Source organism: Rhinolophus sinicus, chromosome 8 (genome assembly GCF_057876585.1).
Source record: "Rhinolophus sinicus isolate RSI-liver-muscle chromosome 8, RSI-T2T, whole genome shotgun sequence".
Lineage (NCBI taxonomy): Eukaryota > Metazoa > Chordata > Mammalia > Chiroptera > Rhinolophidae > Rhinolophus > Rhinolophus sinicus.
In genome coordinates this window covers 33,131,310-33,156,249 of record NC_142508.1, presented here as the reverse complement: position 1 = coordinate 33,156,249, position 24,940 = coordinate 33,131,310, and the positions used below count along the sequence as shown (strand labels likewise).

General features: G+C 45.9%; 2 protein-coding genes and 1 pseudogene across 2 annotated transcripts; 1 reads left to right on the top strand and 2 right to left on the bottom strand.

The window, feature by feature from the left end:
• Window positions 1-1,142: 1,142 nt before the first annotated feature.
• LOC109437566 (olfactory receptor 10A7-like) lies at window positions 1,143-10,985 on the top strand. Its single transcript, XM_088800718.1, is given in 7 exon segments — window positions 1,143-1,209; window positions 1,379-1,598; window positions 1,702-1,801; window positions 1,902-1,963; window positions 9,950-10,124; window positions 10,126-10,771; window positions 10,774-10,985. Coding segments are annotated over 7 exon segments (1,482 nt in total).
• Window positions 10,986-12,193: 1,208 nt separating this feature from the next.
• LOC109437567 (olfactory receptor 6Z7) lies at window positions 12,194-13,138 on the bottom strand. The gene has a single exon (XM_019716865.1). It carries the CDS (start codon window positions 13,136-13,138, stop codon window positions 12,194-12,196), a length of 945 nt encoding a protein of 314 aa, XP_019572424.1.
• A 7,715-nt stretch (window positions 13,139-20,853) lies between these two features.
• LOC141567659 (olfactory receptor 10A7-like) lies at window positions 20,854-22,053 on the bottom strand (annotated as a pseudogene).
• Between the last annotated feature and the right edge of the window lie 2,887 nt (window positions 22,054-24,940).

The following is a 24,940-nucleotide window of genomic DNA, read 5'->3' as shown; positions in this document are numbered from 1 at the left end:
TCCCTGCTACATGTGAGATCAAGGGAGCAGTAGAAGAGTAGCAAGAGAGATGAAGACAGAGACGAAATAAAGTAGGAGCGAGGGAGGGAGGGAGAACAGAATGCATTTTCCCAAATCTCCCAAGTAATTGATAAAGCAATTCTCATGCAAAATGTTACAGGAAATGGAAAAAGAGAAAGCTATTTAACTTATTTCAGGCATGGATAATTTTGATTGACAACTGGTCAAAAGATTGATAGTTCATCTACCTTTCATCAGGCATGGTTAATTTTGATCTGATAACTGGTCAAAAATATAAGAAATGTAGTGTAAGAAAAATATATTGTGAATGTGAAACAAAAGTAAATAATTTTTAATTAAACAAATCCATCATTCTATGGAGATATTTATACAACATGAAACAAGTGACATTTATCCCAGTGATGCAAAGATAAGGTCTTCAATGTTACTGGAATGGCATAGAGGGGACTAGTTCCAAAGTGAGACTGTCTAGGTTTGAATCCCCACGTGAAGAGAGTGAAGAGAGAGGAAAGGAATAAAAACATAATAATGCCGGGGAGGCAGAGCTGGGTGTATGCATTCTTTCAACCTTCCCAACCCTGCGAGATGGCTTTCAGGATCCTAACTTTAACCCTTTCACTGCATTAAATGATTTCAAGATTTTTCTCCAAAATGTGTCAAAAATTCGCAAAAGATAATTACAGTATTTATATTTTAAATAAATAAAGTTAAGGTGTTACATTTTATTAAAATAAATGATTACTTTAAAATATAAAAATTTCTCATTGTTATTCATTTTTAAAAACACGAAAATATAGAAAAATGTACATATGTTTTCCTAAATTTCCTTTCTGGAATATTGATAAGACTTTTTTATAATTTGAGTTCGTGCGGTAAAATTGAACGCGGAGTCAGCGCCGTGGAAATATCACTACTACAGTCGAACGTCGCAGTGAAAGTTAAGAGAAAGAAAAGTCAGCTTCACAAAGGTGGAAGTTATGTCCCCAGAGTCACACAGGTCGCAAGTGGCAGCGACAAAGGTGAGGCAGAGGAAGGGAGTGCAAGAGAAAAACAGTGTTGCAAAAGGAAAGGGAAAGAGAGAAGGAGGAAAGGGGAATGGAGAGACTGAGAGCACTAGAGAGATGGGGGAGGGAAAGGGGGAGAGGAACACCGACAGACAAAGGGGGAGGAGGGGAAGGGAAGAGGGAGGTGAGAAAGAATAGACCCAGGAAAAGGACGCCAACACCCCCAGCCCCTGAAGTGTGTACAGTGGAGCCTCACGTCTGCGTTTCCCCTCAGAATGGTTACCTGAAATGAGACGGGAGCCTCAGCCCTCGTGCTGCTGGGGCCCGGGGCGCCGCCACCCCCGCGGCCCCAGCTGTGTGCGGCAATCCTGGCGGCACGATCGCCCTGGACCCACGGCTGCACGGGCGATGGACCCCTGCTCGCTCACCTGGGGCTGTTGGACCCGCGTCCGTGAGCACCACGCTCCGGCGGGCCCGGGTGCCCATGCTGGCGCGTCCCGTGGCCCAGCTCTACGTGGGAGACTGCGAGGCCATTCTCCTGGCCGCCAGGGCGCTGGACCGCAGCCTGGACGAGTGCCACCCATGAGCTACCGAGTCATCAGGACGCCCGCCTTCTCGCTGCGCCGCCTTGGCCACCATCACCTGGGCGCTGGGCTTTTTGCTGTCCGTGCCCAAGGCCACGGCCGCACGACAGGCCCCCGGTGGACGAGTTCCTGGGCCAGCTGCCCGCCGAGCTGAGGACGGGGTGTGCGACCACCACAGCCAACCACAGGCTGGTCTATGGCTTGGGCGCACCCACCCTCTGGGCACCTTGGGCCTTCCGGCTGCCTCCTGCGCCTTGACTCTGGCGGTTGTGCGCACGCTGTCTTTCGCCAGGAGCAGCCTCGAGGCTCTGTCCTCCTGCGTCTTGCACCTGGCCGCGGTGGCTCTCCCCTATGGTACGGTGACCCCGCCACGTACCAGCGCCCCAAGGGTTCCAGAGCCCTCCTAAGTGCCACAAGCTGGCGGCCAACTTTTCTATTTTGTCAGCACGCCTGTCCTGAATCTATGCTTCTACAGCCTTCGGGGCCGGAAGGTGCACGCCGCAGCCTGCTGTGCCCTTGCCCCGCTGCCAGGGTCGCGCCCCGTCCTGGGCTGATCAGAGCAGCTGGAAACGCGAGCTGGGAGCTGACACAGCTCTGTGACCTTGCCCAAGTCACTCTCTCTCCGAATCTCCACACACCCCTTGGAGCGTGCTGTCTCTACGACTGTGTGCAGACGTCAAGGGCCGCCAACATTTTCTATCAAAACGCCAGACGCTAAATATTTTCAGCTTTGCCAGCTCTCTTTGTGACTGCTCAGCTGGGCCATTGTAGGCCTGAAAGCCGCCCCAGGCCATACATGAGTGAGTGGTGGGTCCGTGTTCCCAAAACAGCCCTTTACATAGACAAAGGAATTTGAATTTTATATAGAGCTCACTTCTGTTTTTGATTTTCTTTTTGACCATTTGATAAGAGGAAAACCGTTTTTAGCAAAGGCTGTAGTTTGCTGACCCTTGATATAGGGCAAAAGACTGGCCCCAAGAATCATTATCAGGATGAAATAAGTAAGGCATGCCAGGCATGGACTTTCGTGGTTTTTTGGACACTGCACCAATGGAAGACACTCATTTTTCATTGTCACCCAGATATAATGACACTTTATCTAGAGTTTGTTGTGTGCCAAGCATTTTTATAAGGGCTTTATACACATAATACAAGCTGAAGAATAACCATATGAGGAAAATAGTATGTGATCTTCGTTTACACATTTAACAAGTGAGAAAACAAAGGTATAAATAAGTTAGGTAATACGTACCTTAGTATGGGATGAGTGATGGTCAAACAGGTTCTGGAGCCATTTATGACAACGTGGAAGGACCTGGAAGGAATTAGGCTAAATGAAACAAGCTAGACATGGAAAGACAAATACTGCATGATCTCCCTTATATGCGGAATCTAAAATATATCAACCTCATAGAAACAAATAGTAAAATGGTGATTGCCAAGGGTTTGGGGTGGGGTAGGGGAAGTGGGGGGATGTTGGTCAAAGGGTACAAGCTTAATCACTGTTATTCATTCTCTCTCCATATATACAAGGTGTGATCAAACAATACAGTGAATGTTTCAATAAAAAAAACTATTACAGTAAAGGACACATTGCCTTTAATCCCCCTCAAAAAACCCCCCCTTGCTTCAAACACACTTATCCCATTGTCCACTTTCTGAAGCAGTTCTGGAAGTCCTCTTTCGTGAGTGTCTTTAACTGTGCTGTCGTGGCTGCCTCCATGTCCCGAATCAATTCAAAACATTTACTTTTCATGGTCATTTTGACTTTGGTGAAGAGCCAGAAGTCGCACCGTGACAGATCCAGTGAATAAGATGGGTGAGGACACACTATAATGGTTTTTTTGACAGAAATTGCCTTACTAGAAGTGAAGTGTGATGTGGAGACTTTTCATTGTGATCACAAAATACGGTGACTGCTGCTGCCGAGTGCCATCCAACAGAAAGGCAGGGATCTTCAATAGGGGAAGTAGAGCATTGAACCTTAGTAACAGTGTGTGACAAGTTTCAACTTGTTCAGTGCAGTCAGTCAGGTGTGAGCTACAGTTGAGAGAAGGTGTGTTTTAAAGTGTGTCATAAATCATCCTCCATCATGGCAACGTTCTGTGTCACACATTGCTTTTGGTATATGGCAATTTCTGTCAAACAAAAATATTATTGTGTGTCCTCATCTACTTTATTCACCGGATCTGGTACTGTGCAAACTTCTGGCTCTCCACCAAAGTCAAAATGATTCAAGACATCGAGGCAGCCACAACAGCGCAACTGAAGACACTCATAAAAGAGGACTTCCAGAACTGCTTCAGAAAGTGGCAAGAACAATGGGATAAGTGCGTTCTAAGCGAGGGGGAGTATTTTGAGGGGGATTAATGGCAATGTGTCTTTTCCTGTAATAAATTTTTTTATTTAAACATTCACAGTATTGTTTGATCACACATCGTATGTATACACATATATAAATACACACATATATGTAACATGATGTGTTTATATAGCCAATGCAATAAGACAAGACATATACATTATATATGTATAGTATATCTGTATATGTAATATATATGTGCATGTAATTATATATGTACGTGTAGTGTATATACATACATTCTCTCCTTTCCATACGTTCCTAAATATATAGATGTAAATATTAATATGGGTATGGACATGGACCTAATGATTGACACACAGATACATCAACATTCATTTCAACATGGATATGACATACATGTAGACATCGATTATATGTGTACAAATGGACATAGATGTAAGAGAGAGAAAGGGATATAGTTGCAGGTATAGATTTAGATATAGATACAGACATAGATATATTCGAAGCTTTACTCATCCTTACATCCTGAGATGCTAATATTCTCTGCTGCATTCCATTTTTAATGCCATGGGTGACTTACTGAACTGATTCACAGATGGTAAAGCACTTAGGCAGGCATCTGGCATGCAGTAGGCATGTAAAGATGGCAATGGTCACTTGACAACTCATTCATTCATTCTACAAACACACTGAATGCTCCCAATGTGATGTGAACAAATGTAGGCCCTGAAGATGTGGCATGTGATTAGGCACGCAGTGTTACTACCGTATTTCCCCCAAAATAAGACCTATCCGGACAATCAGCTCTATGTATTGATAAGTATTATTGATTGCTGTGCACAGCCTTAATTTCAAGGCCCGATATGCAAGACACATCACCACAAGCCCGGCTGAAGGGGTTAAAGAGTTTTATTACAAAGTGAAAGTAAGTTAGACAAGACAGAGATTAGGGGAATATATCATCGTACATCTAACAAGAGGCAATTCACCATACCACCAGGGCCCAGTCAATTAGAGTCACAGAAACAGCACCGGCCCTTCATCAGCATGGGCAAAATCCCAGTCAAGTAAAGTCATCAGCACGGGCGGAATATCTCGCAGCAGCCAAGGCAGCCAGGGAACAACAACAACTACTGCTGCTGCCTGCCTGCTTTCTGGGGTTTGAGGACTTCACTAACAACAGTGGCAAGGAGCCAATAAGCATACATGTCAGCAACACAAGGAACTGGTCTCGGATCTGGCTAGGAGCCGGGGGGGGCCAGTCCTTGGTACGAGATTAGATGTATCGGAGCTCGCCCACCTGCGCCAAGGCGAAGGCCAGGCTCCACATCCTGTAAATATTTTCTTGGTCCTTGGGAGGGTAGCCAATCCTTCCAAGGCCAAGCACATACCCCAGCCACTGTGAGAGTTTCCATCCCCAAATGTTCCCAGGCAGGCCTTCATATTTCCTATTCCTTACACTCACACAGCTATTCAGTGGCAGAGCTTGGGTTTAAGTTGTTGTCTGTTTGCTCCCTGAAACATTTGGGGGCACCTGCTCTTTGCCAGGCCTTTCTCCTCCCACCAGCCCTGAGCCTTAGGTATTGTTACCTCTCTTTTCAGGTGAGTGAATAAAGATCTCATCAAGGTTCAGCCACTTGCCCAAGGTTTCACAGCTTCTCTGAAATCTCACTCTGGGCTGTTTTCCCTATAGTACTTGGTGGGTTATTAAGCTCTGCCATCCTCCATAGCAAGCCGTCCACCATTAATGCTGTTGGCATTCAAACTCCGTTTCAGAGAATACCTCCAAGACAGGTCCAGAGGTGAGCATCCTAGGTGGGTCTGGGGCTGCATGGGAGGAGATGCTGGGTCACTAACAGAGACACTCGTCATTCTGCATAGTATGTTCCGGTCATCCCTGACACAGCCAGGGGTGGGGTGGGGACCTCACGGTGCCTGAAAATCATATTGCAAGAAGGATGATTCCAGAGAGAGGCATCCTCACATACAGAAGTCGCCTCTATGTGCCCGGTACTGGGTCAGGCCCGGCATTCAGCAGGGACCAAGCAGAGAAAGTCCCTGCCTTCAAAGATGGTCATCAAGAGGTTTTGTGTGAACTTTTCCTATCTGATAGGCCCAAATGGAAAATCGGAGAGCCCTTTATCCGATTAAAAATATTCTCATTGTTCCAAGATCACTGGTCAAATTCCTCTGCATATCCTGAAGGTCCCTGAAAAAAATTCTCTAAGATTCACCAGCATTTTAATGATTTCTTTGACTCTTTCTGTCTCTGTTTCTTTCTGTTTCTCTCCGTTTCTGTCTCTCTCTTACTCTTTCTATAAGAAATATGGAATTAACACATTAGGACTGGGGGCCATTTGTTTGTAAGTGAAACACCCCACCCTCCCTCCGCCCCAGGCAGAGTATGGACACTTCTCATTAAAGACAATTACACACAAGTACAATGCGTGAGAAGCACTGTGGCCCACAGGGGCACCCGGAACCCCCGGCCCTCCTTTTAGAAGTTCTGACTCAGTGGGTCTGGGTGGGGCCTGAGACTCTGTGTTTTAAACAACCCCAGGCAGTGCTGATGATGCTGACCCTTGAGGAGCCAGCACCTAGCAAATCCTTTCTGGAACTCTAGCTAAACCTCCGAAATTACCAGCAGTCACCCCAGCCAGAAGCAAAGGTGGGGTGATCAGAACAGCCCATGAGTACCAGACCACGGATGTGAACATCTCCTGGGGGCAATGGTTTATCATTCTGGCCAAGGTTCAGACCTCGGCTGGCACGGCCCGCTATGAACTGTGGGGACTGGGTAAGTTACTTAATGTTTTGAGTCAGTTCCCTGCTCTGGGAAAGGGGATGAAAGTTCCTCGTTCATGAGGACTCAATGCATTAGCAACGTGTGAAAGCAGTGCCTGGCACAAAGTAGGTCCTGCACGGCTACTTGGCATATGTCAGACTAAGTCCCTCTCTTTCCCTCCCGGGCATAACCACCAGCCTGAAGATTTATCTGTGTCATTCCCAGGAGGGCAAGGAAATTGCACACAGTTTCACAGGAGGGGCAGTGGACTTAGCTGAGCATGGATGTGATGAATGTTGGGCAGGTAGAGGAGGAGGGAAGGCTGGGGGGAGGCTCTAAAATGGTCCAGGAGGTAGCTGTTATTGGAGGAAGAGAATTTCTTTTAAAAAATGTGTGAAAATTAATCTAAAACTGGCAGATACTGTATTAAAAAGAAAACCAAGAGTACAGCAGTAGCAGGAAGAGGAAGCCGGGGCTCTGCCCTCTCTTCCTCCGGGAACGACATGAACTTTCCGTAGATCGGAAAATAAGCACCCCAGAGGGAACCAGTATACTGCTCAGTCCTTCATACAAACTGAAACCATTTCTGAGCTGCCATAGATTTTCCCCACCTGCCAGTGTTTTGTTCCTTTTTGCAATGTTCTAAAGCAATGTTTCTCGGCCTTTAAATGTAGCTCAAACAAAAGGGGGTCCTAGTGTGTATTTCGTCTCCTATCAAAAGCAATTTCTATAGCTACGTTTCTCAAATTTCTTTGGACAAGGAAGAAATATAGTTTACTTTTTCAATATTCTCACACATGCTTGCACGCACGCATACGCGCGCGCGCACACACACACAAACACACACATGCAAAACCAAAACAAGTTTCATGAAACAATTCTCACCCTTGTTGTACTATAGCCATGACCTCGTTTTTAAATTCTATTCTACAGTACTTAAAAGAATGGCAGACACTTTCTCCTAAACTTGTTTCATGATCCACTAGTGGGTCACAACACACAGTTTTGGAAAGCACTGTTCTGAGGCACCGAAAGGATTCATGTCTTCTCTTGAGTGTCAGGAAATTTAAGGAGAAAGCGTATCGTGAAGGAGCAACATGCCCTGATGTGCAACCTGTTCTTAGCTTAGTGATTCCAGCTGGCAAAGAAAATTATGGTTAAAACTCGTTCCATAAACATGCCGTTGGACCTGGCAAATGTGGGCTTAAGGAACAGGTCGTCTGATGATGCTCATGGTTCTGAGTCCAGTCCTGCAGGTCAAGTTCATAAAAAGTAGATGAAATAAACTCATGTTTAATTTTGCAGTAACCGATGAATACTCTCTTCATAAAACGTAAAAGGGATAAGTCTAAATCTCCCCTTGACTTTCACCTCCCATGGCAATCCTCACCCTTGAAGTGACCTTCGTCCGGTTACATAAGTGTCCTTCCCTACATTTTCTCTGTTTATACACATATGTATGAACCCGAACAAAAACATGAGGTATTGCTCTGGATGGCTGTTTTTCATAAGTTATATCATACTTCTTTTTCCATAAGTTGCTGGCTTTGTTTTACATAGTATTTCCTGAATATCTTTAATTTCATTGTATCCAGGCTGCATTCCTTTTTAACAGCAGCATAATGTTCCACATCAATCTGCCAGGGTTCTGCCAGCTTCAAATAACTTCCCACGGCACTTAGAATAAAATGAATAAGATCCAACCCCTCCTACGGCCATCATTCTGAAGCAGAGCATGACATGATCATTTATTTTTAAAAGTTCTTTTTAGATGAGTGCTAAGTGCTTTAGTAGGATTACTTCATGCCGTCCTCCAGGCAAGGGAAATACTACTATCACCACTTCACAGATAAGAAAACAGGCTTAGAGGTGATGAAACTCGCCCGAGTTTACCTGGCTCATACAGTAGGGCTAGGAGTCATCCTAAGTTTTCTATCACCCCATCTCTCAGCCAAGACCCTGTCCTGCCTCCCAATATCACTTCATCGTACTTTCCCATTTACTGGCTCAGTCTCTCCTACTAGTTTGCTGTTTTTCTTTTCCAATTTCAGGCCACGGACATTTGTGGATCCTGAGATCAATTTATATCAGGGTTTCTTGGCTTTGGTTCTACTCACATGGTGGATAGAATCATTCTGTGTGGGTTTTTTTTTTTTTTTGGGGGGGGGAGGCTGTCCTGTGCACTGTAGGATGTTTAACAGCATGTCTGTATTCTACTTACTAGGTGCCAATAGCACCCAAAATGTCACCACATACTGTCAAATGTCCCCTCGGGTGTGGGAGGCAAATCCTCCCCACTTGAGATCCACTGATTTAGACAGTCAAAACCAACATTTAAAAAATGAGATAGAATAGATTCAAACCAAACAGAAAGAAAATATTGTGTGGGGGAGAAAGTACATATTTTGTCTGTTTTCTACTGGAAAAGAAACTCAACCATTTAATGGATTGAATTTTATTGAGCTCATACTATGTTCCAGGAATGCTTTCTCATGTCGCAACCACAGCTGCAAACCAGGCAGAAAGTCCTCATAATGTGAAACATTAAATGGGGCAGACAGATGATAAGAAAGTAAGCAAACAATCCAGACGACTTCAGATGTGCTTTTAGAGACTAAATGATGTCATGGAGAGTGACTAGTGACTGTGTATGTGGGGGGTGGGGGCTGCTTTAAATCAGGTCATTGACAAAGGACTATCTGATAGGGAGGGGCATTTTAACCGATATTTGCAGCAAGAGAAGGAAAAACTTATACCAATTCCAGGGAAGAATCTCAAGCAGAGGGAGTAGCAAGTGCAAAGGGCCTGAGGTGAGAAGGACATGGCAGGTATCACGGTAATGAGGAGGTCTTCCACGCTGGACTTAGTGAGGGAAAAGATTGAGAGGAGATGGGATCAGAGAGGTAGTCAAGAACCAGTCCACCCAGGACCTGTAAAAGGGAAACAGTGATACAAACACCCAGGGGAAAAGCATTTCCAAGGGAGAGAATGGCCAGTGCAAAGGCCCGGAGGCAGAACAAGCCATTGTGGACACACTCAGTGGAGATGAACTCAGAGAGGTGGATGGGGCCCGGCTGGCCAGGGTCCCATGGGCCTTGGAGAGGCTGTTGGCTCTCATTCCAGGTTCACGGGCAGGGGCATTCAAGGAGGCCCAGCCTGCACTGGGGGGACAGGGCGAAGCAGGCGCAATTCTCCACCTGGTGCTTCTCCTTTCCTCTTTCCTCCCCAGGCTCCTCTCCACACTGGGCGCGGTCGCCTCACCCGGGTCCATGCCTCTGGCCCTGGGCCCCCCCGGCGCCCCTGCAGCCCCACCCTGGGCCAACCAGAGCTGGGAGCTTGACTTCGTGCTGCTGGGCTTCGCGCACGTGCCCGCGTTGCGCCCCCTGCTCGCTGCTAACCCTAACCCTAACCCTGACCGCCTTCCTGCTCACGCTGCTGGGCAACACGCTCATCGCGCTGCTCACCGTGCTGGACCCCGCCCTGCGCACGCCCAGGTACTTCTTCCTGCGCCAGCTGGCCCTGGTGGAGATCTGCTTCTCGCTGGACATCGTGCCCTGGCTGCTGGTGACCCTGATGTGGCCCGGGAGGGGCGTGTCGCCCGCGGGCTGTGCCCTGCAGCTGCTCCTGGTGCTGTCCTGCGTCACGTCCGAGTGCTTCCTTCTGACCGCTACGGCCGGGGACCGCTACGTGGCCATCTGCTGGCCCCTGCACTATGGCGCCATCGTGAGCCCACGGCTCTGCCACGTGCTGGCCGCCACGTGCTGGCTGGCCGGGGTCCCCGTGTCGCTGGTCTTCACCATCTGGCTGCTCCGCTTTCCCTTCTGTGGGCCCCGTGGCGTCCGCCACTTCTTCTGTGACGTTGCACCTCTGCTGAGCCTGGTGTGTGAGGACACCCGCGTCTTTGAGGCCAGTGTGTTGGCGGCCACAGTGCTGGTCATCATGGTCCCTTTCTGTCTGATAGCCACGTCCTACACTGGGGTCTTGGCCACTGTCCTGCGGATGCCATCGGCCACTGGGCGCCACGAGGCCCTGTCCACATGTGCCCCCCACCTATGGTGATGGTTCTGTTTTATGGAACAACAGGGGTCATCCACTTGCGGCCCAAAGCCAGCTGCTCCCCGGAGAGCAAGCAGGTGGTGCTCCGGTCCTACACCCTGGTGACCCCCATGCTCAACCCACTCATCTACAGCCTTCGGAACAAGGAGGTGAAGGCCGCCCTGGCGCATTCATACTGTGGGCTTCAGGGGTGTGGACCCCATGAATAACCTCTTTAGGACCACTTTTTAGAGGCGGGAATTGTTGACGTCTGTTTTTGCTGAGGACCTATGTGCAAAATGTGATGTAGCACTCTGATTCCCCCCCACTCCCCCAGGGAACTATAATTTTTCCTTTTCCTCTTTCATTCATGGTGGTGCTGATTCCACATTTCTGTTCAGGCATTTTGTCCTTGGTCACAATTATTTGGTATTTGCTAGTGGTGGACAAATGAACTTAATTTGGGTCAACTAGAGTGTATCAGTCAGCATTGGCCATAAGAATGCTGTAGAACAAAGCATCCTAAAATATAGTGTCTTAAAATATGTAATTTATTCTCATGAATTATTCCTAACAGAAAAGTGCAAACCCAGGGCCAGACGGTTGGCTCAGTTGGTTAGAGCACGAGCTATGGGCAGTGGGGCTGCCTGTTCGATTCCAACCTGAGCCAGCGAGCTGTGCCCTCCACAACTAGAATGAAGTCAATGAGCTGCCACTCAGTTCCCGGGTGGCCAGATGGCTCAGTCGGTTGGAGCGCAGCCTCTCAAACACAAGGTTGGTGGTTTGACTCCCATGAGGGTTAGTGGGCTGCGCCCCCTGCAATTAACAATGGCAACTGGACCTGGAGCTGAGCTGCACCCTCCGCAAGTAGGATTGAAAGGACAACTGGACTTGGAAAAGTCCCGGAAGTACACACCATTCCCCAATAAAGTCCGGTTCCCCTTCCCCAATAAAATCTTTTTAAAAAGTGCAAACCCAGATATCCATCAACTAATGAATGGGTAAACAAAACATGGTATATACATGTAATGGGATACTATGCAGCCATGAAAAGCAATGAAGTACTGATCCAGGCTACAACATCCACGAACTTGGAAATGTTATGCTAAGTGTAAGGAGCCACACAAAAAGCCACATGTATGACTCCATTGACATGAAATAGCCAAAACAGGCAGATTCACAGAGACAGAAAGATTAATGGTTCCTTAGGACAAAGGGACAGGAGATTGGGAGTGACTTCTAATGTGTACAAGTTTCTTCTGGTGGTGATGAGATGTGGTAGAATTAGATAGTGGTAACAATCACATAATTTTGTGAATATACTAAGAACCACAGAATTGTACATTTTTAAAAGGTGAAATGTGTGATATGTGAATTATATCAACAAAAATAGAAAATATTGATAGCTTGAGATCTTCCCTATTCCCTGGTCAGCTGGTCAGCCTCTGGACCAGTGCAGGGTTCTATGCAAAGCTGCCTGGACCTCCTTGTTCCGCAGGCAGTAGATGATAGGATTGCACATGGGCGTGACCACTGTGTAAATGACAGACAACACCTTGTTGAGATCCATGGCTTCTATGCGACTGGGACGGGCATAGATGAAGATAGTGGCTGAGTAGAAGATGCCCACCACTACCAGATGGGAGGTGCAGGTGGAGAAAGCTTTGTAGCGGGCAGTGGCTGATGACATACAGAGCACAGCCCTACCAATGGCCATGTACGAGGCTATGGCCACGAGGAGAGAACCCCAGAGGACGACAATGGCAGAGATGAAGTCCACCAGCTCTGTCAGGGCCACGTGGGTGCAGGACAGGTTGAGCAGAGGGGAGACATCACAAAAGAAGTGGTTGAGGACATTGGGGCCGCAGTAGGACAGGCTAGCAATGCATGATGTCTTCACCACTGAGACCAGTAGCCCACTAAGCCATGAGGACGTGACCAAGCCCAGGCAGACCTGGGACCTCATGAGCAGTGGGTAGTGGAGTGGGCGGCAGATGGCCACATAGCGGTCATAGGCCATGGAGGCCAGGAGGGTGCACTCGGTACAGATGAGGGAGATGAAGAAGAAGAGCTGGGTCATGCAGGCTGCGAAGGGCACATGGCAGAGCTCAGTCCACAGCCCCACAAGCAGGCTGGGCATGGTCACTGACACGTAGCACATCTCCAGGCAGCTCAGGTTGCCCAGGAAGCAGTACATGGGCTTGTGGAGCTCACTGTGAGTGCAGATGAGGTAGATGATGAGTGTGTTCTCCAAGAGAGTCAGCAGGTACAGCGTCAGGAAAACGGCAAACAGGACATCCCTTATGTCTGGCTGTGTGGACAAACCCAGCAAGACAAACTCTTGGACTCTGGTCATGTTGCCCAGCTCCAGGGGTCTCTCCATCTGAGAACAAAGTACATCTACAAAATATGTTGTAAATCTATCTCTCTACACCTTGTCTCACCCTAGATTCAGCCATTGTCTCACTTGAGTAAATGAAATAACCTCTTATCTGGCTTCTCTGCTTCCATCTGCCTTCGACAGTCCTTCCCCCTGACGCAGCTAGTGGGGTCTTTCAAAATCATATATCACACAGCTCACTCTCCTGTTTAAAACTGACAGATTTCCCCATTATTCTTACAAGAAACATCATACTGTTTATCATGGCCTTCCAGCCCCCAATTTTCTGATTCCTGTCAATTGCTTCCAATTTAACACATGTCATCATCCTCTTCTCTCATCTACTGAATCCCACGGGTGCCAAGTGCTCCAAGGCCCTTCAAGCCTTAAAGAATTCCACGTGAAGTTCATTCTGCTTGGAACACCCTTCTCCTTGCTCTCACTTTTCCCATTTCTGGGAATCCTTAACATCCTTGGCATGAATTTTTCAATGTCTTTTCCTCCTAAAAGGGTTTTTTATCTTAAAAAACCCTTCCTTGAAAATCCTCTATCAAACCCTGTCATTATTCTCTATCCCCATATCCCATTGCTTCCTTTCAGAGTGATTGTTATTGTTACTATTTAAATTACTTGTGTTTGTTCAGTTATTCAGTGTCTCTCCATCTGGGTTGTAGTCTGGGGCAGGGCACTGGGTCTGTCTGACTCAGAACTCTATCCTCAGTATCTAGCAAAAAAGTACATGTCCAGTATATTATAGGTATTCAATGCATATTTATTCAGTGATCAATGCTGGAGACCCAGGCTCACACTTAGTAGGTGCAGCAACAAACGGTAAGGATGTTGGCTGGGAGTGTTGGGACTCTTCCTAGGTGACCTTCTCGTCAATCTCTGATGGTTGTTTATTTGGAAGAGAGGCAATAGAATGTGGTTGGAAGAACACTCACCGTGGGATCAGAAATTCTGCCTGACCTGCTTATTACAGTCTTTAGCACATTGCTTGATTTATGCAAGCCTTCATTTTTTCCCCATCTGTGGAATGGGGAGAATGATACTGGCTCCCACGAGATGTTGTGAAGATTACATAAGGAAATGAAAATTAAATTTCTAGACATATGAGTTATTTTGATAGAATTGGATCAGTCTAATATTTAGGTGGCATTTTAAAACAACAAATTCTACAGTGAACTTCAGTGGTTCTCCTGGGTATCTTTAAGTATGGAAAATCCTTATGTCCCTATTCTGAGATTCCTTTATTAATCTGATGACATTTATCAAATTTTATCAATTTACCACCATCTATTAGTGAAGAGAGTCAGCTATGGTAACTTTCTAGAAAAAGCAATGGAAATTTGATTCCTGATTTATTCTAGAGAGGGCTAGGTCTCACCCTCGTAAATCTCTTGTTTAAAAATGGAGATAATATTTATTGCATATATCCATGTCCAGGGTGTGTCCTTTTAATAAAATATTTCATTCATTTTCCAATACCCTGAAAAGTAAGTGTCATTTTCCTTATTGTTAAATATGAAGAAACTGATTTTCCAGAGGCTACAAATACGAAATAAGAACACTGGGAGTTTTCAAACCAGTTCTATCCGCTTTTACTACCGATCGGTGCCCTGCATGAGATTGTGTTGTTTACAAAGCATACTCGTGGTCTGTTGGAGAGCTGCCTAAATGGAGTCTCATCTAACTTCAGAGAAGATTAAATGAAGCAATGAGGTTAGTAGCTTAATGCTCAACTCTGTCCTCTTCAGTCCAATAATTGTTGGAGCTGTCCACAGTACTGAAACAAGTACCTTGGTGAGAACATCTCCCCACCCAAAGGCAGCTGTCCGTGGTTCTGAACATGACTCTCCAGCCAAGCAGCTTTAGCTGTGGCTGGTGGAGCTCCCCTTGGTTTCAAACGACAACTCCTCTATGTCCTCTTCCCTTTGTGTTTGCCTCATTGAGCTTTTCTCTTCCGTCATCCACATTATTTCTGTTCCTGCTTCTGCTCCTTTCTTTGCCCCTGCACCAGACTTACCTCTGCTATAAAGACGCCCATGTGTCAAACCTTACAGTCAGTCAGTCACCTTAGATGCTAAGAGGTGGTTTTTGCTAATTTCACGTAAGAGCCAATCAATTTAATTCCAAGGCCACTTTGGAATTATTCAGCCCAAAATCAGGGTGCCCAATGACTATTTAGGATTTTGTTTCATCCCGTAAACATTTAGTGAGCATGAATGTACTGCACAGCGTGCAAGGCTCCGTGGGGACATGGAAATGAACATTATACGGCCTGCCAATGGGACTTTTCTATCTGACTCTTTCTTATCAGCTAATCTCAGACAAGTTAAATAACCTGTCTGACCCTCAATAGTCTTTTCTGAAAAAGAAAAAAAAAGATGGATGGAACTATCTTCATCTCAAATTCTGTAATAGCTCCACTATTAAATAAGACTCAGATAGACCTGGCTTTGAATATGGGATCTTCCACATAATAGTTGTGAGATTTTGGGCAAGTTACATGTCCTCGTAGAAATTCAGCTTCCTTATATGAAAGTTGGGGAATATTTGAGTATTTATCTCAGCATTGCCATGTGCCAAGTTTCTGACACATGATAGACAATAAATATTACTATTATTACTAAGTAGTTTGCCATCCAAATATACATATTATCTCTATGATATGTACATTATTTCATGAATCCAGGTTGTAACCATTCTGGGAGTGAAGTATTATACTCTGCATTTCACAGAAGAGGAACTAAAGCTTAGATAGGTGGAGAAACTTGACCAGTCCACACAGACAGGGGCAAATCCAGCAGTCACATCTGGGTCTATCTGATTCTGAAGCCAGTGACCATTTTTATAGATGTTGCTGCCTCTCTGAGGGAAAGAAGTTTCCCATGCTTGAATCTGTACAATGAAGCTGTGCTTTGGCCTGACCTCCAAACTGGATTTTAGTGCTGACATATTAATCTAATCCCTTCTAACAGAAGAGGCAGTCATGCAAACAAGGCAGGGCAGAGGTTTGATGAAGAAGCATTTACTTATTATAGAAGGAAAGACTGAGAAAACCTCATGAAGGATCTGACATTTTAACTGAGTCTTGACGGATTAGTAGAATTCTGAAAGTTAGAAAATGGGTAGAGTGATGAGCAACCCAGGAAGAAGGAACTGCACCAGCAAAGACATAAAAGTGTGACCACACTTTGACCTAAGTTACTCACATAGTTGCAAACTTCAGCCGAAGTTTCCAGCGTTTCCTTTTCACTGATCCCTGAGAGATGTCTTAGTGGGATAGAAAGAATCCAGGCTTTAGAATCACATGGATCTGGATTCCAACTCCACGTCCTCTACTGACTACTTGTATGAAATCAAGCATTTTTACTTACTCTTACTGACCTTTACTTTATCCATCTGTAAATAGGGACTGTATTTATAACTACATCATAGGATTACTTAGAGGATTAAAGAAAACAATACAAGAAAAGCACCTGACCCAGAGTATATGTGTTATAACTACCATTTCCTTTCTTTTCATCTTGCTAGTCCCTTCCCTTTGCCCCCCAAATGAGCGATCCAGTCTTCTTACCTGAATAGCTTAAGTATAAGGGGTCTATCCGGTGGATACAGTTAACATTCTTCCTTCCTTAGGGTTTCTGGTCAGTAATTGGATAGCCTGAGTATCCACCCAAGGACCGAATATTCAGCAATGGAGCCAGAGGATTCAGTAGTCAGAGGACAAAGAGTTCAAGCCAGCCTGGAAGGAGCTGTCCTTGGTCCTGAGCTGGAGTTTCCACCAGAGCCACCTCACACTTTTATCCACTGCACACTCTGAACTGGGTATTGTCTGGGCACTGCCAAGTTGCCTCAAAGCCAGTGGGCAAGCAGAGAACCCAGCTTAAACCAATGTTCAAGATCTCTGAGACCTCCCTCCCCTAATCTCTGTGGAATTAAAGAGCAGATGAGAATGATTTTTTTTCTGAATCTCTACTAGGAAAGGCACACTTATTTTGGAATCCATCTTTAGGCCATACCAATAAGCATTCACTGATACCTTACTGTGGTGTAGAATGTATTCCATATGCTGGGAATACAAAAAGAAATCAGACTTTTCTTCTGCTTCGAAGGTCTGTGACAAAGGTGGATGTGGAAATAGATGAGGGTCAGAAATTGAGGAAGCAGAGGAAGGAGACTAGTCTGGTACGAATTTTTAGGGGCCTTTCAAGAGAATATGGTAACTGAGTTGAAGTTTCCGGAAGCCTGTTGGATTACCTTCCCTTGGCACGGGCAAGAAACTCCAAACTGTGTACAGCAGGCACGTGCTACGTCATATGCAAGTTTTTTAAAACATACTCTCTTCTTTGTCCTCAGTATGAATTTAGAATTTCTTAGTATGGTATTTCAGGCCCTAGACAATATGTGCCCAAGCAAGATTCCATGCTTCATTTGATGTGGTCTCCATTATCTCTGACTCGTCCCTGTGCCTGGGACACGTGGTTCCCTTTCATGCTTCTGCAGCTCAGTGTGTTCTGACCCTTCTGCTAGGAGTGCCCTCCCCTGTCCCCTGTCCTCCTGCAGAAAAGATTCCTCCCTTAAGGTAAAATACTTGGGAAAGCTATCACTAACCCCCTTTATTACTGACCCCAACCTCTCTTTCTTTCTTTATGGATTTTTCAAATTGGTAAAATATACATAACACAAAATTTGCAATCAACTATTTTTAGGTCTACAGTTCAGTGATATTAATTACATTCACACTGCTGTGCAACCATCACTGCTATCCACTTCCTGAACTCTTCATCCTGCAAAATTGAAATTCTGTACCCATTAAACAATAACTCCCCATTTTCCTCCCCCTTTAGCCCCTGGAAATCATCAACCTACTTTCTCTTTTTATGAATATGATCACTATAGGGACCTCATATAAGTAGAATCACACAGTATTTGTCCTTTTGTGACTGGCTTATTTTACTTAGCATAATGTCCTCAAGGTTCATCATGTTGTAGCCTGTGTCAGCGTTTCCTTCCCTTTCAGGCTGAGTAATATTGCATTGCACGAATGGACCACATTTTGCTTATGCATTCCTCTGTCAATAAATGCCTGCTTTCACCTTTTAGTCATTGTGAATATTGCTGGTATGAACATGGATGTATGAGTATCTCTTTAAGACCCTGCTGTCAATTATTTTGTGACCCCAATATCCTTTTATTCAATGCTGCCTGGGGCTACTTGGATGTCTTTAGGTCAGGGGCTGGTAGGGCTAGACTCAGACCTACTTGGAGTTCATGGACATGACAGTGGTTTTGAATACCTGATGGGTTCTGGTGAGGAGAATTATGGTGCCTGTTTTTATCCAAAAATGTCAGCTCAAAAATTTGGGTCAACAAAATAAGAATTCATAGGCAATCCACATCTAAGTCAGGTAACCATAAGAGTGAGGTCTTTGGAGGGAGACTCAATTTATAATCCTAATTATGCCAGATACTAGTTGTGTGAAAATATTTCTCCTATATCTGTATTTTTTTGGTATTAAATTTAGTTGATATCTTCATACTTTAGTAGTTGAGGTCTTGGTGTGGATTTTTACCAGTACAAAAATATTGGAGAAATGTCAACGTACTTGAAGGAAATTTTCAATTATAAAACAAATATTTGCTTTTTATAAAATGTTTTAATTTTATAGAAGTAAATATGCCCTTTTCCATTCCTAATCAACTGTCCAGAGATAATATAAGAAATAACTGTTATATATCTTTCCAGAAATTTTTCTATACAAAATTTATATATATGCTTTTGTTTTTATAAATGGGATCATACCATGCATGCTCTTTTACAATTTCTTTCTTTAACTCTATATCATAGTTCTTCATTCTGTATCACCATATATAGGTCTCCCTCATGTTTTTTAATAGCTACATAGTAGCACATTGTATATTAAGCACCATAACTTATTTTACCAATTCCAATGATATAAATTTAGGTTGTTTCCCCCTTTTTTTACCATTCTAAACAATTTGAAAATGAAAATTCTTGTATAAATGTACTATGTGTTTGTGCAAGTGTATTTGTAAGGTACATTCCTAGTTGTGGCATTTTTCGGATCAAATGAAGTACACGGTATAAATGTTGAGAGATGCTGCCAAATTATTTCCTAGAAATTTGTTTTGATGTACCCTCCTATCAATAGTGAATGAGAGAAGAGAATATTCTTAATAAAGACTTATTAGAACACCATCAGATAAGGATGTTAGTACAATGCCATGAGCTCCTTGAAGACAAGATATGGTCTTGTCCGTCTTTCATCCTTCGCACACAGCACTGGGACCACTGAATAAATACCACTACAGAAGGGAAAGAGAGAATGAAGGGAGTTATTCTGAGAAGAATGTGGAGTACGGTGAGCATGAATTTCCATAACAGGAAGTGGACTTGAAGGATGAACACTAACTCCAAACTCTAGTTGTGTGCAGACCATGAGGTGGGGCCTTGTAAGAGGCAGGGAGGAGGAGGAGGTGGGCATGGACTCAGTTCAGGACTCTGACAAGTCTTCATTGACCTCATGGCATGCCTCCGTACGGTGCCAAAATAAATAAATAAATAAAACTCAAAATGAAGACAAAAACAGGAATTTATTGATTCATGAACTGAACATCCAGGGTAATATGGCTTAGAGAAATCCAGATACTCTTACAATGACATCAGGACTCGGTGCGTCTCTCCATCTCATGAATCTTCTGGCCTCTATATGGGTTTTATTCCAGATATGTTCCTTTTAGGTGCCTCTTGGTAGGTCCAGATCTACATCCCACCAGTCTTAAATACAGCAGAAAGACAGCCAGGCTTCCTCAGTAGGTCCAGCACAGATATGGAGATTTATTCTGACTGTACTGGCCTGAGTCCTGTGTTAATCTCAGAGACAAAAATTGATCATGGAGATAAAACATAGTAGTGGCTCCAGTGAAGGGTCAATGCCAAGTGAAGCAGCAAGAGTGAGGAGCACTGGTTCCCCCAGAAAACTGGAGGGGCTATTGGCCAGGAGAAAGGGAAGTGAGTGATGGGCAAACATCGCTGCAGATGTCTTCTACTCCAGCCGTCTTAAGGTCCAATGCCAGTGCTTGCTGCCCTGTGGGCACTCTGGCAGGAGACTCTGTCCTCTCAAAGAGGGACTGTCCTGAGGGTATATCTGAATAGTCACTCATTCTTTTGGAACACGTTATTATTATTTTTTATTAGTTTCAGGTGTACAAAACAATGCAATAGACATTTATCATTTATATCCCTCATTTATATCCTCCACAGTGATAACCCCCTCCCCCCATCCACTACCCCTCTGACATCGCACACAGCCCTTACATTTGCACCACATCTATTCCTAATGCTGTACGCCACTTCTTGTAAATATATATATATATGTGTATATATATATATATATATATATATATATATGTTATACATATATATGTTATACATATATGTAATTATAGTTGACATTCATTATTTGGAGCACATTTATTGAGTGACGACTATGTGCCAGACAGTGCCAGGTGCTGAGGATAAAATAATGAGTAGAAGTAGATATGGCCACCTTACAGCTTAGCAGGGACCGGCAGACATTAACCAAGTCATCAAACAGATACAATGAAAAATGTAACTGAATAGACGTTTTTGCAAACAGATATACCAATGGCCAACAGGTGCAGCAGAAGGTGCTCAACTTCACTGAGCATCAGGGAAATGGAAGCCATGGACCATGGGTCCCTCTTCTTTGAAGAAACACACGCGCCAGGGTGGCCTTCACCTCCTTGTTCTGAAGGCTGTAGATGAGCGGGTTGAGCATGGGGGTCACCAGGGTGTAGGACAGGAGCACCACCTGCTTGCTCTCCAGGGAGCAGCTGGCTTTGGGCCACAAGTGGATGACCCCTGTTGTTCCATAAAACAGAACCATCACCATAGGTGGGGGGCACATGTGGACAGGGCCTCGTGGCGCCCAGTGGCCGATGGCATCCGCAGGACAGTGGCCAAGACCCCAGTGTAGGACGTGGCTATCAGACAGAAAGGGACCATGATGACCAGCACTGTGGCCGCCAACACACTGGCCTCAAAGACGCGGGTGTCCTCACACACCAGGCTCAGCAGAGGTGCAACGTCACAGAAGAAGTGGCGGACGCCACGGGGCCCACAGAAGGGAAAGCGGAGCAGCCAGATGGTGAAGACCAGCGACACGGGGACCCCGGCCAGCCAGCACGTGGCGGCCAGCACGTGGCAGAGCCGTGGGCTCACGATGGCGCCATAGTGCAGGGGCCAGCAGATGGCCACGTAGCGGTCCCCGGCCGTAGCGGTCAGAAGGAAGCACTCGGACGTGACGCAGGACAGCACCAGGAGCAGCTGCAGGGCACAGCCCGCGGGCGACACGCCCCTCCCGGGCCACATCAGGGTCACCAGCAGCCAGGGCACGATGTCCAGCGAGAAGCAGATCTCCACCAGGGCCAGCTGGCGCAGGAAGAAGTACCTGGGCGTGCGCAGGGCGGGGTCCAGCGCGGTGAGCAGCGCGATGAGCGTGTTGCCCAGCAGCGTGAGCAGGAAGGCGGTCAGGGTTAGGGTTAGGGTTAGCAGCGAGCAGGGGGCGCAACGCGGGCACGTGCGCGAAGCCCAGCAGCACGAAGTCAAGCTCCCAGCTCTGGTTGGCCCAGGGTGGGGCTGCAGGGGCGCCGGGGGGGCCCAGGGCCAGAGGCATGGACCCGGGTGAGGCGACCGCGCCCAGTGTGGAGAGGAGCCTGGGGAGGAAAGAGGAAAGGAGAAGCACCAGGTGGAGAATTGCGCCTGCTTCGCCCTGTCCCCCCAGTGCAGGCTGGGCCTCCTTGAATGCCCCTGCCCGTGAACCTGGAATGAGAGCCAACAGCCTCTCCAAGGCCCATGGGACCCTGGCCAGCCGGGCCCCATCCACCTCTCTGAGTTCATCTCCACTGAGTGTGTCCACAATGGCTTGTTCTGCCTCCGGGCCTTTGCACTGGCCATTCTCTCCCTTGGAAATGCTTTTCCCCTGGGTGTTTGTATCACTGTTTCCCTTTTACAGGTCCTGGGTGGACTGGTTCTTGACTACCTCTCTGATCCCATCTCCTCTCAATCTTTTCCCTCACTAAGTCCAGCGTGGAAGACCTCCTCATTACCGTGATACCTGCCATGTCCTTCTCACCTCAGGCCCTTTGCACTTGCACAATCCCATCCCCCTCACTGTTGGTGGTGTTGGCCTTTCTCCTCCTCTAGGTCTTCATTCAAATACCCCCTTTTCAGGATCCCCTCCCCTGATGGCCAAAATAACGTGTGCAGCCCCCCCCCCACTATCTACATTTGGAAGTAAGTTGAATTCAGTTTGTGCTCAATAAAGTCTATTTCCCTCAGAGACCGTGAACACCATGGGACTATACACTTTTCCATGTAATACCCTGCAGCTTTTATTCTCCATTGCATGGTACTGCAACTTCTCTCTCACAGGAGTTTTTGTGATGAATAAATGAGAGAACACACACAAGTTCTTAGCACTGGGGCTGGCACTTACAGGTGCTCAGTAAGTGTGGTGAACATGTCATGGGCATCAGTGTTCATTAAATGAATTCAAAACCCACACCATGTCATTTCTATGCTCCTATTACCTGCAAGAAGAAACTTAAATATGCTGTCATGGCATTCAAGCCTCCTGGAGGCACAGCCCATGCATTCATGCTTTTATGCATTCATGCTTTTATGTCAGCCACAGTGTATTCACTGCACAGGGCACTGTCACAGGCACTGAGTTGGGGTTCGGGGGTGAACAGGAAAATCAGAGCTGTTCCCTGGTCTCATGATGCTTTGGGAGAACAGAGAGATGGCTTCCTCAGAAGGGGGGCAAAGAGGTTTTCCTAAAATGGCGCCCTTACCCCGGGCTCATGTCTAGCTCAATGAGACGCTCCATCAACACTTACTGCAAGCATTAACCTCTATCTTGCCCATGATTTTATCCCAGGCACCTAACACAATGCTTGGCCTGTAGTAGGTGCTGAATAAATATCAATCTTGTCACATGTGACTATGTCACATTCCCCAGGACAGAGATCAGCGTATGGCACAAAAGTGTTTGTTGGCTAACTAAAGAGAGGCTCTAGGTTCTCATTGCTCCTCTCCACTTAAATACATTCTTTTCATAGTTTCCCCAAGCACTGTAATGAGGCTGGAGTCAAGGATGAGGTGTTGAAGCTCTGAGTCTGCCATTTACTAACGCTGCAGTGTGCTTACTTCCTCCGAACCTCACTTTCTCATCTATAAGTGGGTTACATTGTCAAACAAACAAACAAACAAACAAACAAACAAACAAACAAACAGAAAACTTGTGTCTCAGGACTGGATGAAGAAAATTAAGCCCAGAGAATGTAAGTGTCTGGCTCAATGTCAAGAGGAAACCGGTACTCTGCAATTGAATAACTTTCCCGGAGTCACACAGCTGTTAAACAGTAGCCTAGAGATTCATGCTCTTGCCTTTCCATCAACCAGGTTGACACTCCCCCTTCTCAAAGTTGGGGATGCCATGAAAAAGCCACTGTGTACAACTAACGATGGTCCTACATGGTAGTGTCTCCATGCCAACCACCCTGGTCCAGGCTGTGATCATTCTTCACATAAAAGCTGTCATGGGCTCACACCTGGCCCCTCTGCTTCTGCTCTCACCAGCCCCAACCTACTCCCTACCAGAGCAATATGACTTAACTCATTGTGGAAAATAACTGGGTGCCTAGCACAGAGCATGGCTTCTACATTCCAGACAGGAGACTGTAGTCTGCTGATGGACACATTTTAGATTTGTCTTCTGCTACCCGAACCAACAAAGGTTCCCATCAACTCTCCAAAGACCCATATCTGCCTCCACTCTTCTGAAAATTTATCCCTAGTCTTATTTATTCAACTGATATTCACTGAACACCTATTCTGATCCCAGAAATGTGCTAGTTAACTGGGCTTCTCTCCAGAGAACAGACTGTTGGGGGTCAGGAGTGAACCAGGGAGCAGAATCAGGAGGCAGTTGCAGCAGTCCTGGTGCTGGTGACAGTGGCTGGGACTTAGGGGTAGATGCCTAGATGATGAGACATACCATTTTCAGGATCAATTTTGGAGGTCGAGCCAATAGATGTTGATGATGGAGTGGATATGAGGAATGGAGGGTCAGGGGGAATAAAGGGTGGCTGAGATGTTTGTGCAGAGCAACGGGATAATATCATTTACTGAGATGGAAAGAGTCAGAGATGGTCAAGTTTGGGGTTGGGCTAAGGAGAATGAGGGTTCAGCCTGGGACACAATTATGAGAGCTCTGTGGGACACTCAGTTGGGTTGTAGTGGAAACAGCTGGATTTCCAGATCTTGGGTTCAGATGAGAGCTCAGGATGGGGATAAGTGTCAGCATAGAGAAACTTTTCAAAGTCGTGGATTGGATGAGCTGACTCAGAAAGATGATGTTGATTTAACGCCTCCCAATTTCCATTTTCTCCTCTGTAATAAGAGGAGGACATAAGAATTGGTGTTCTAACTGGGCACTCACTACCATATGAAGTACTATTATTATCATCCTTGTTTTTTATAGGAGGAAACTGAGGGTCAGGGAAGTTAAGTGAGTTTGCCCACGTCAATGGAAAAACATGGGTCTGAACCCAGAGTGTCCAGCCAGCTCTGGGATAAGCTTGATCCCATGCAGCTTCTACCCACAGTAGACAATACATAATTTATTTAACACACACACACACACACACACACAAAACATGAGTTGGCCCCCTGTACACCCCTATTTCCCC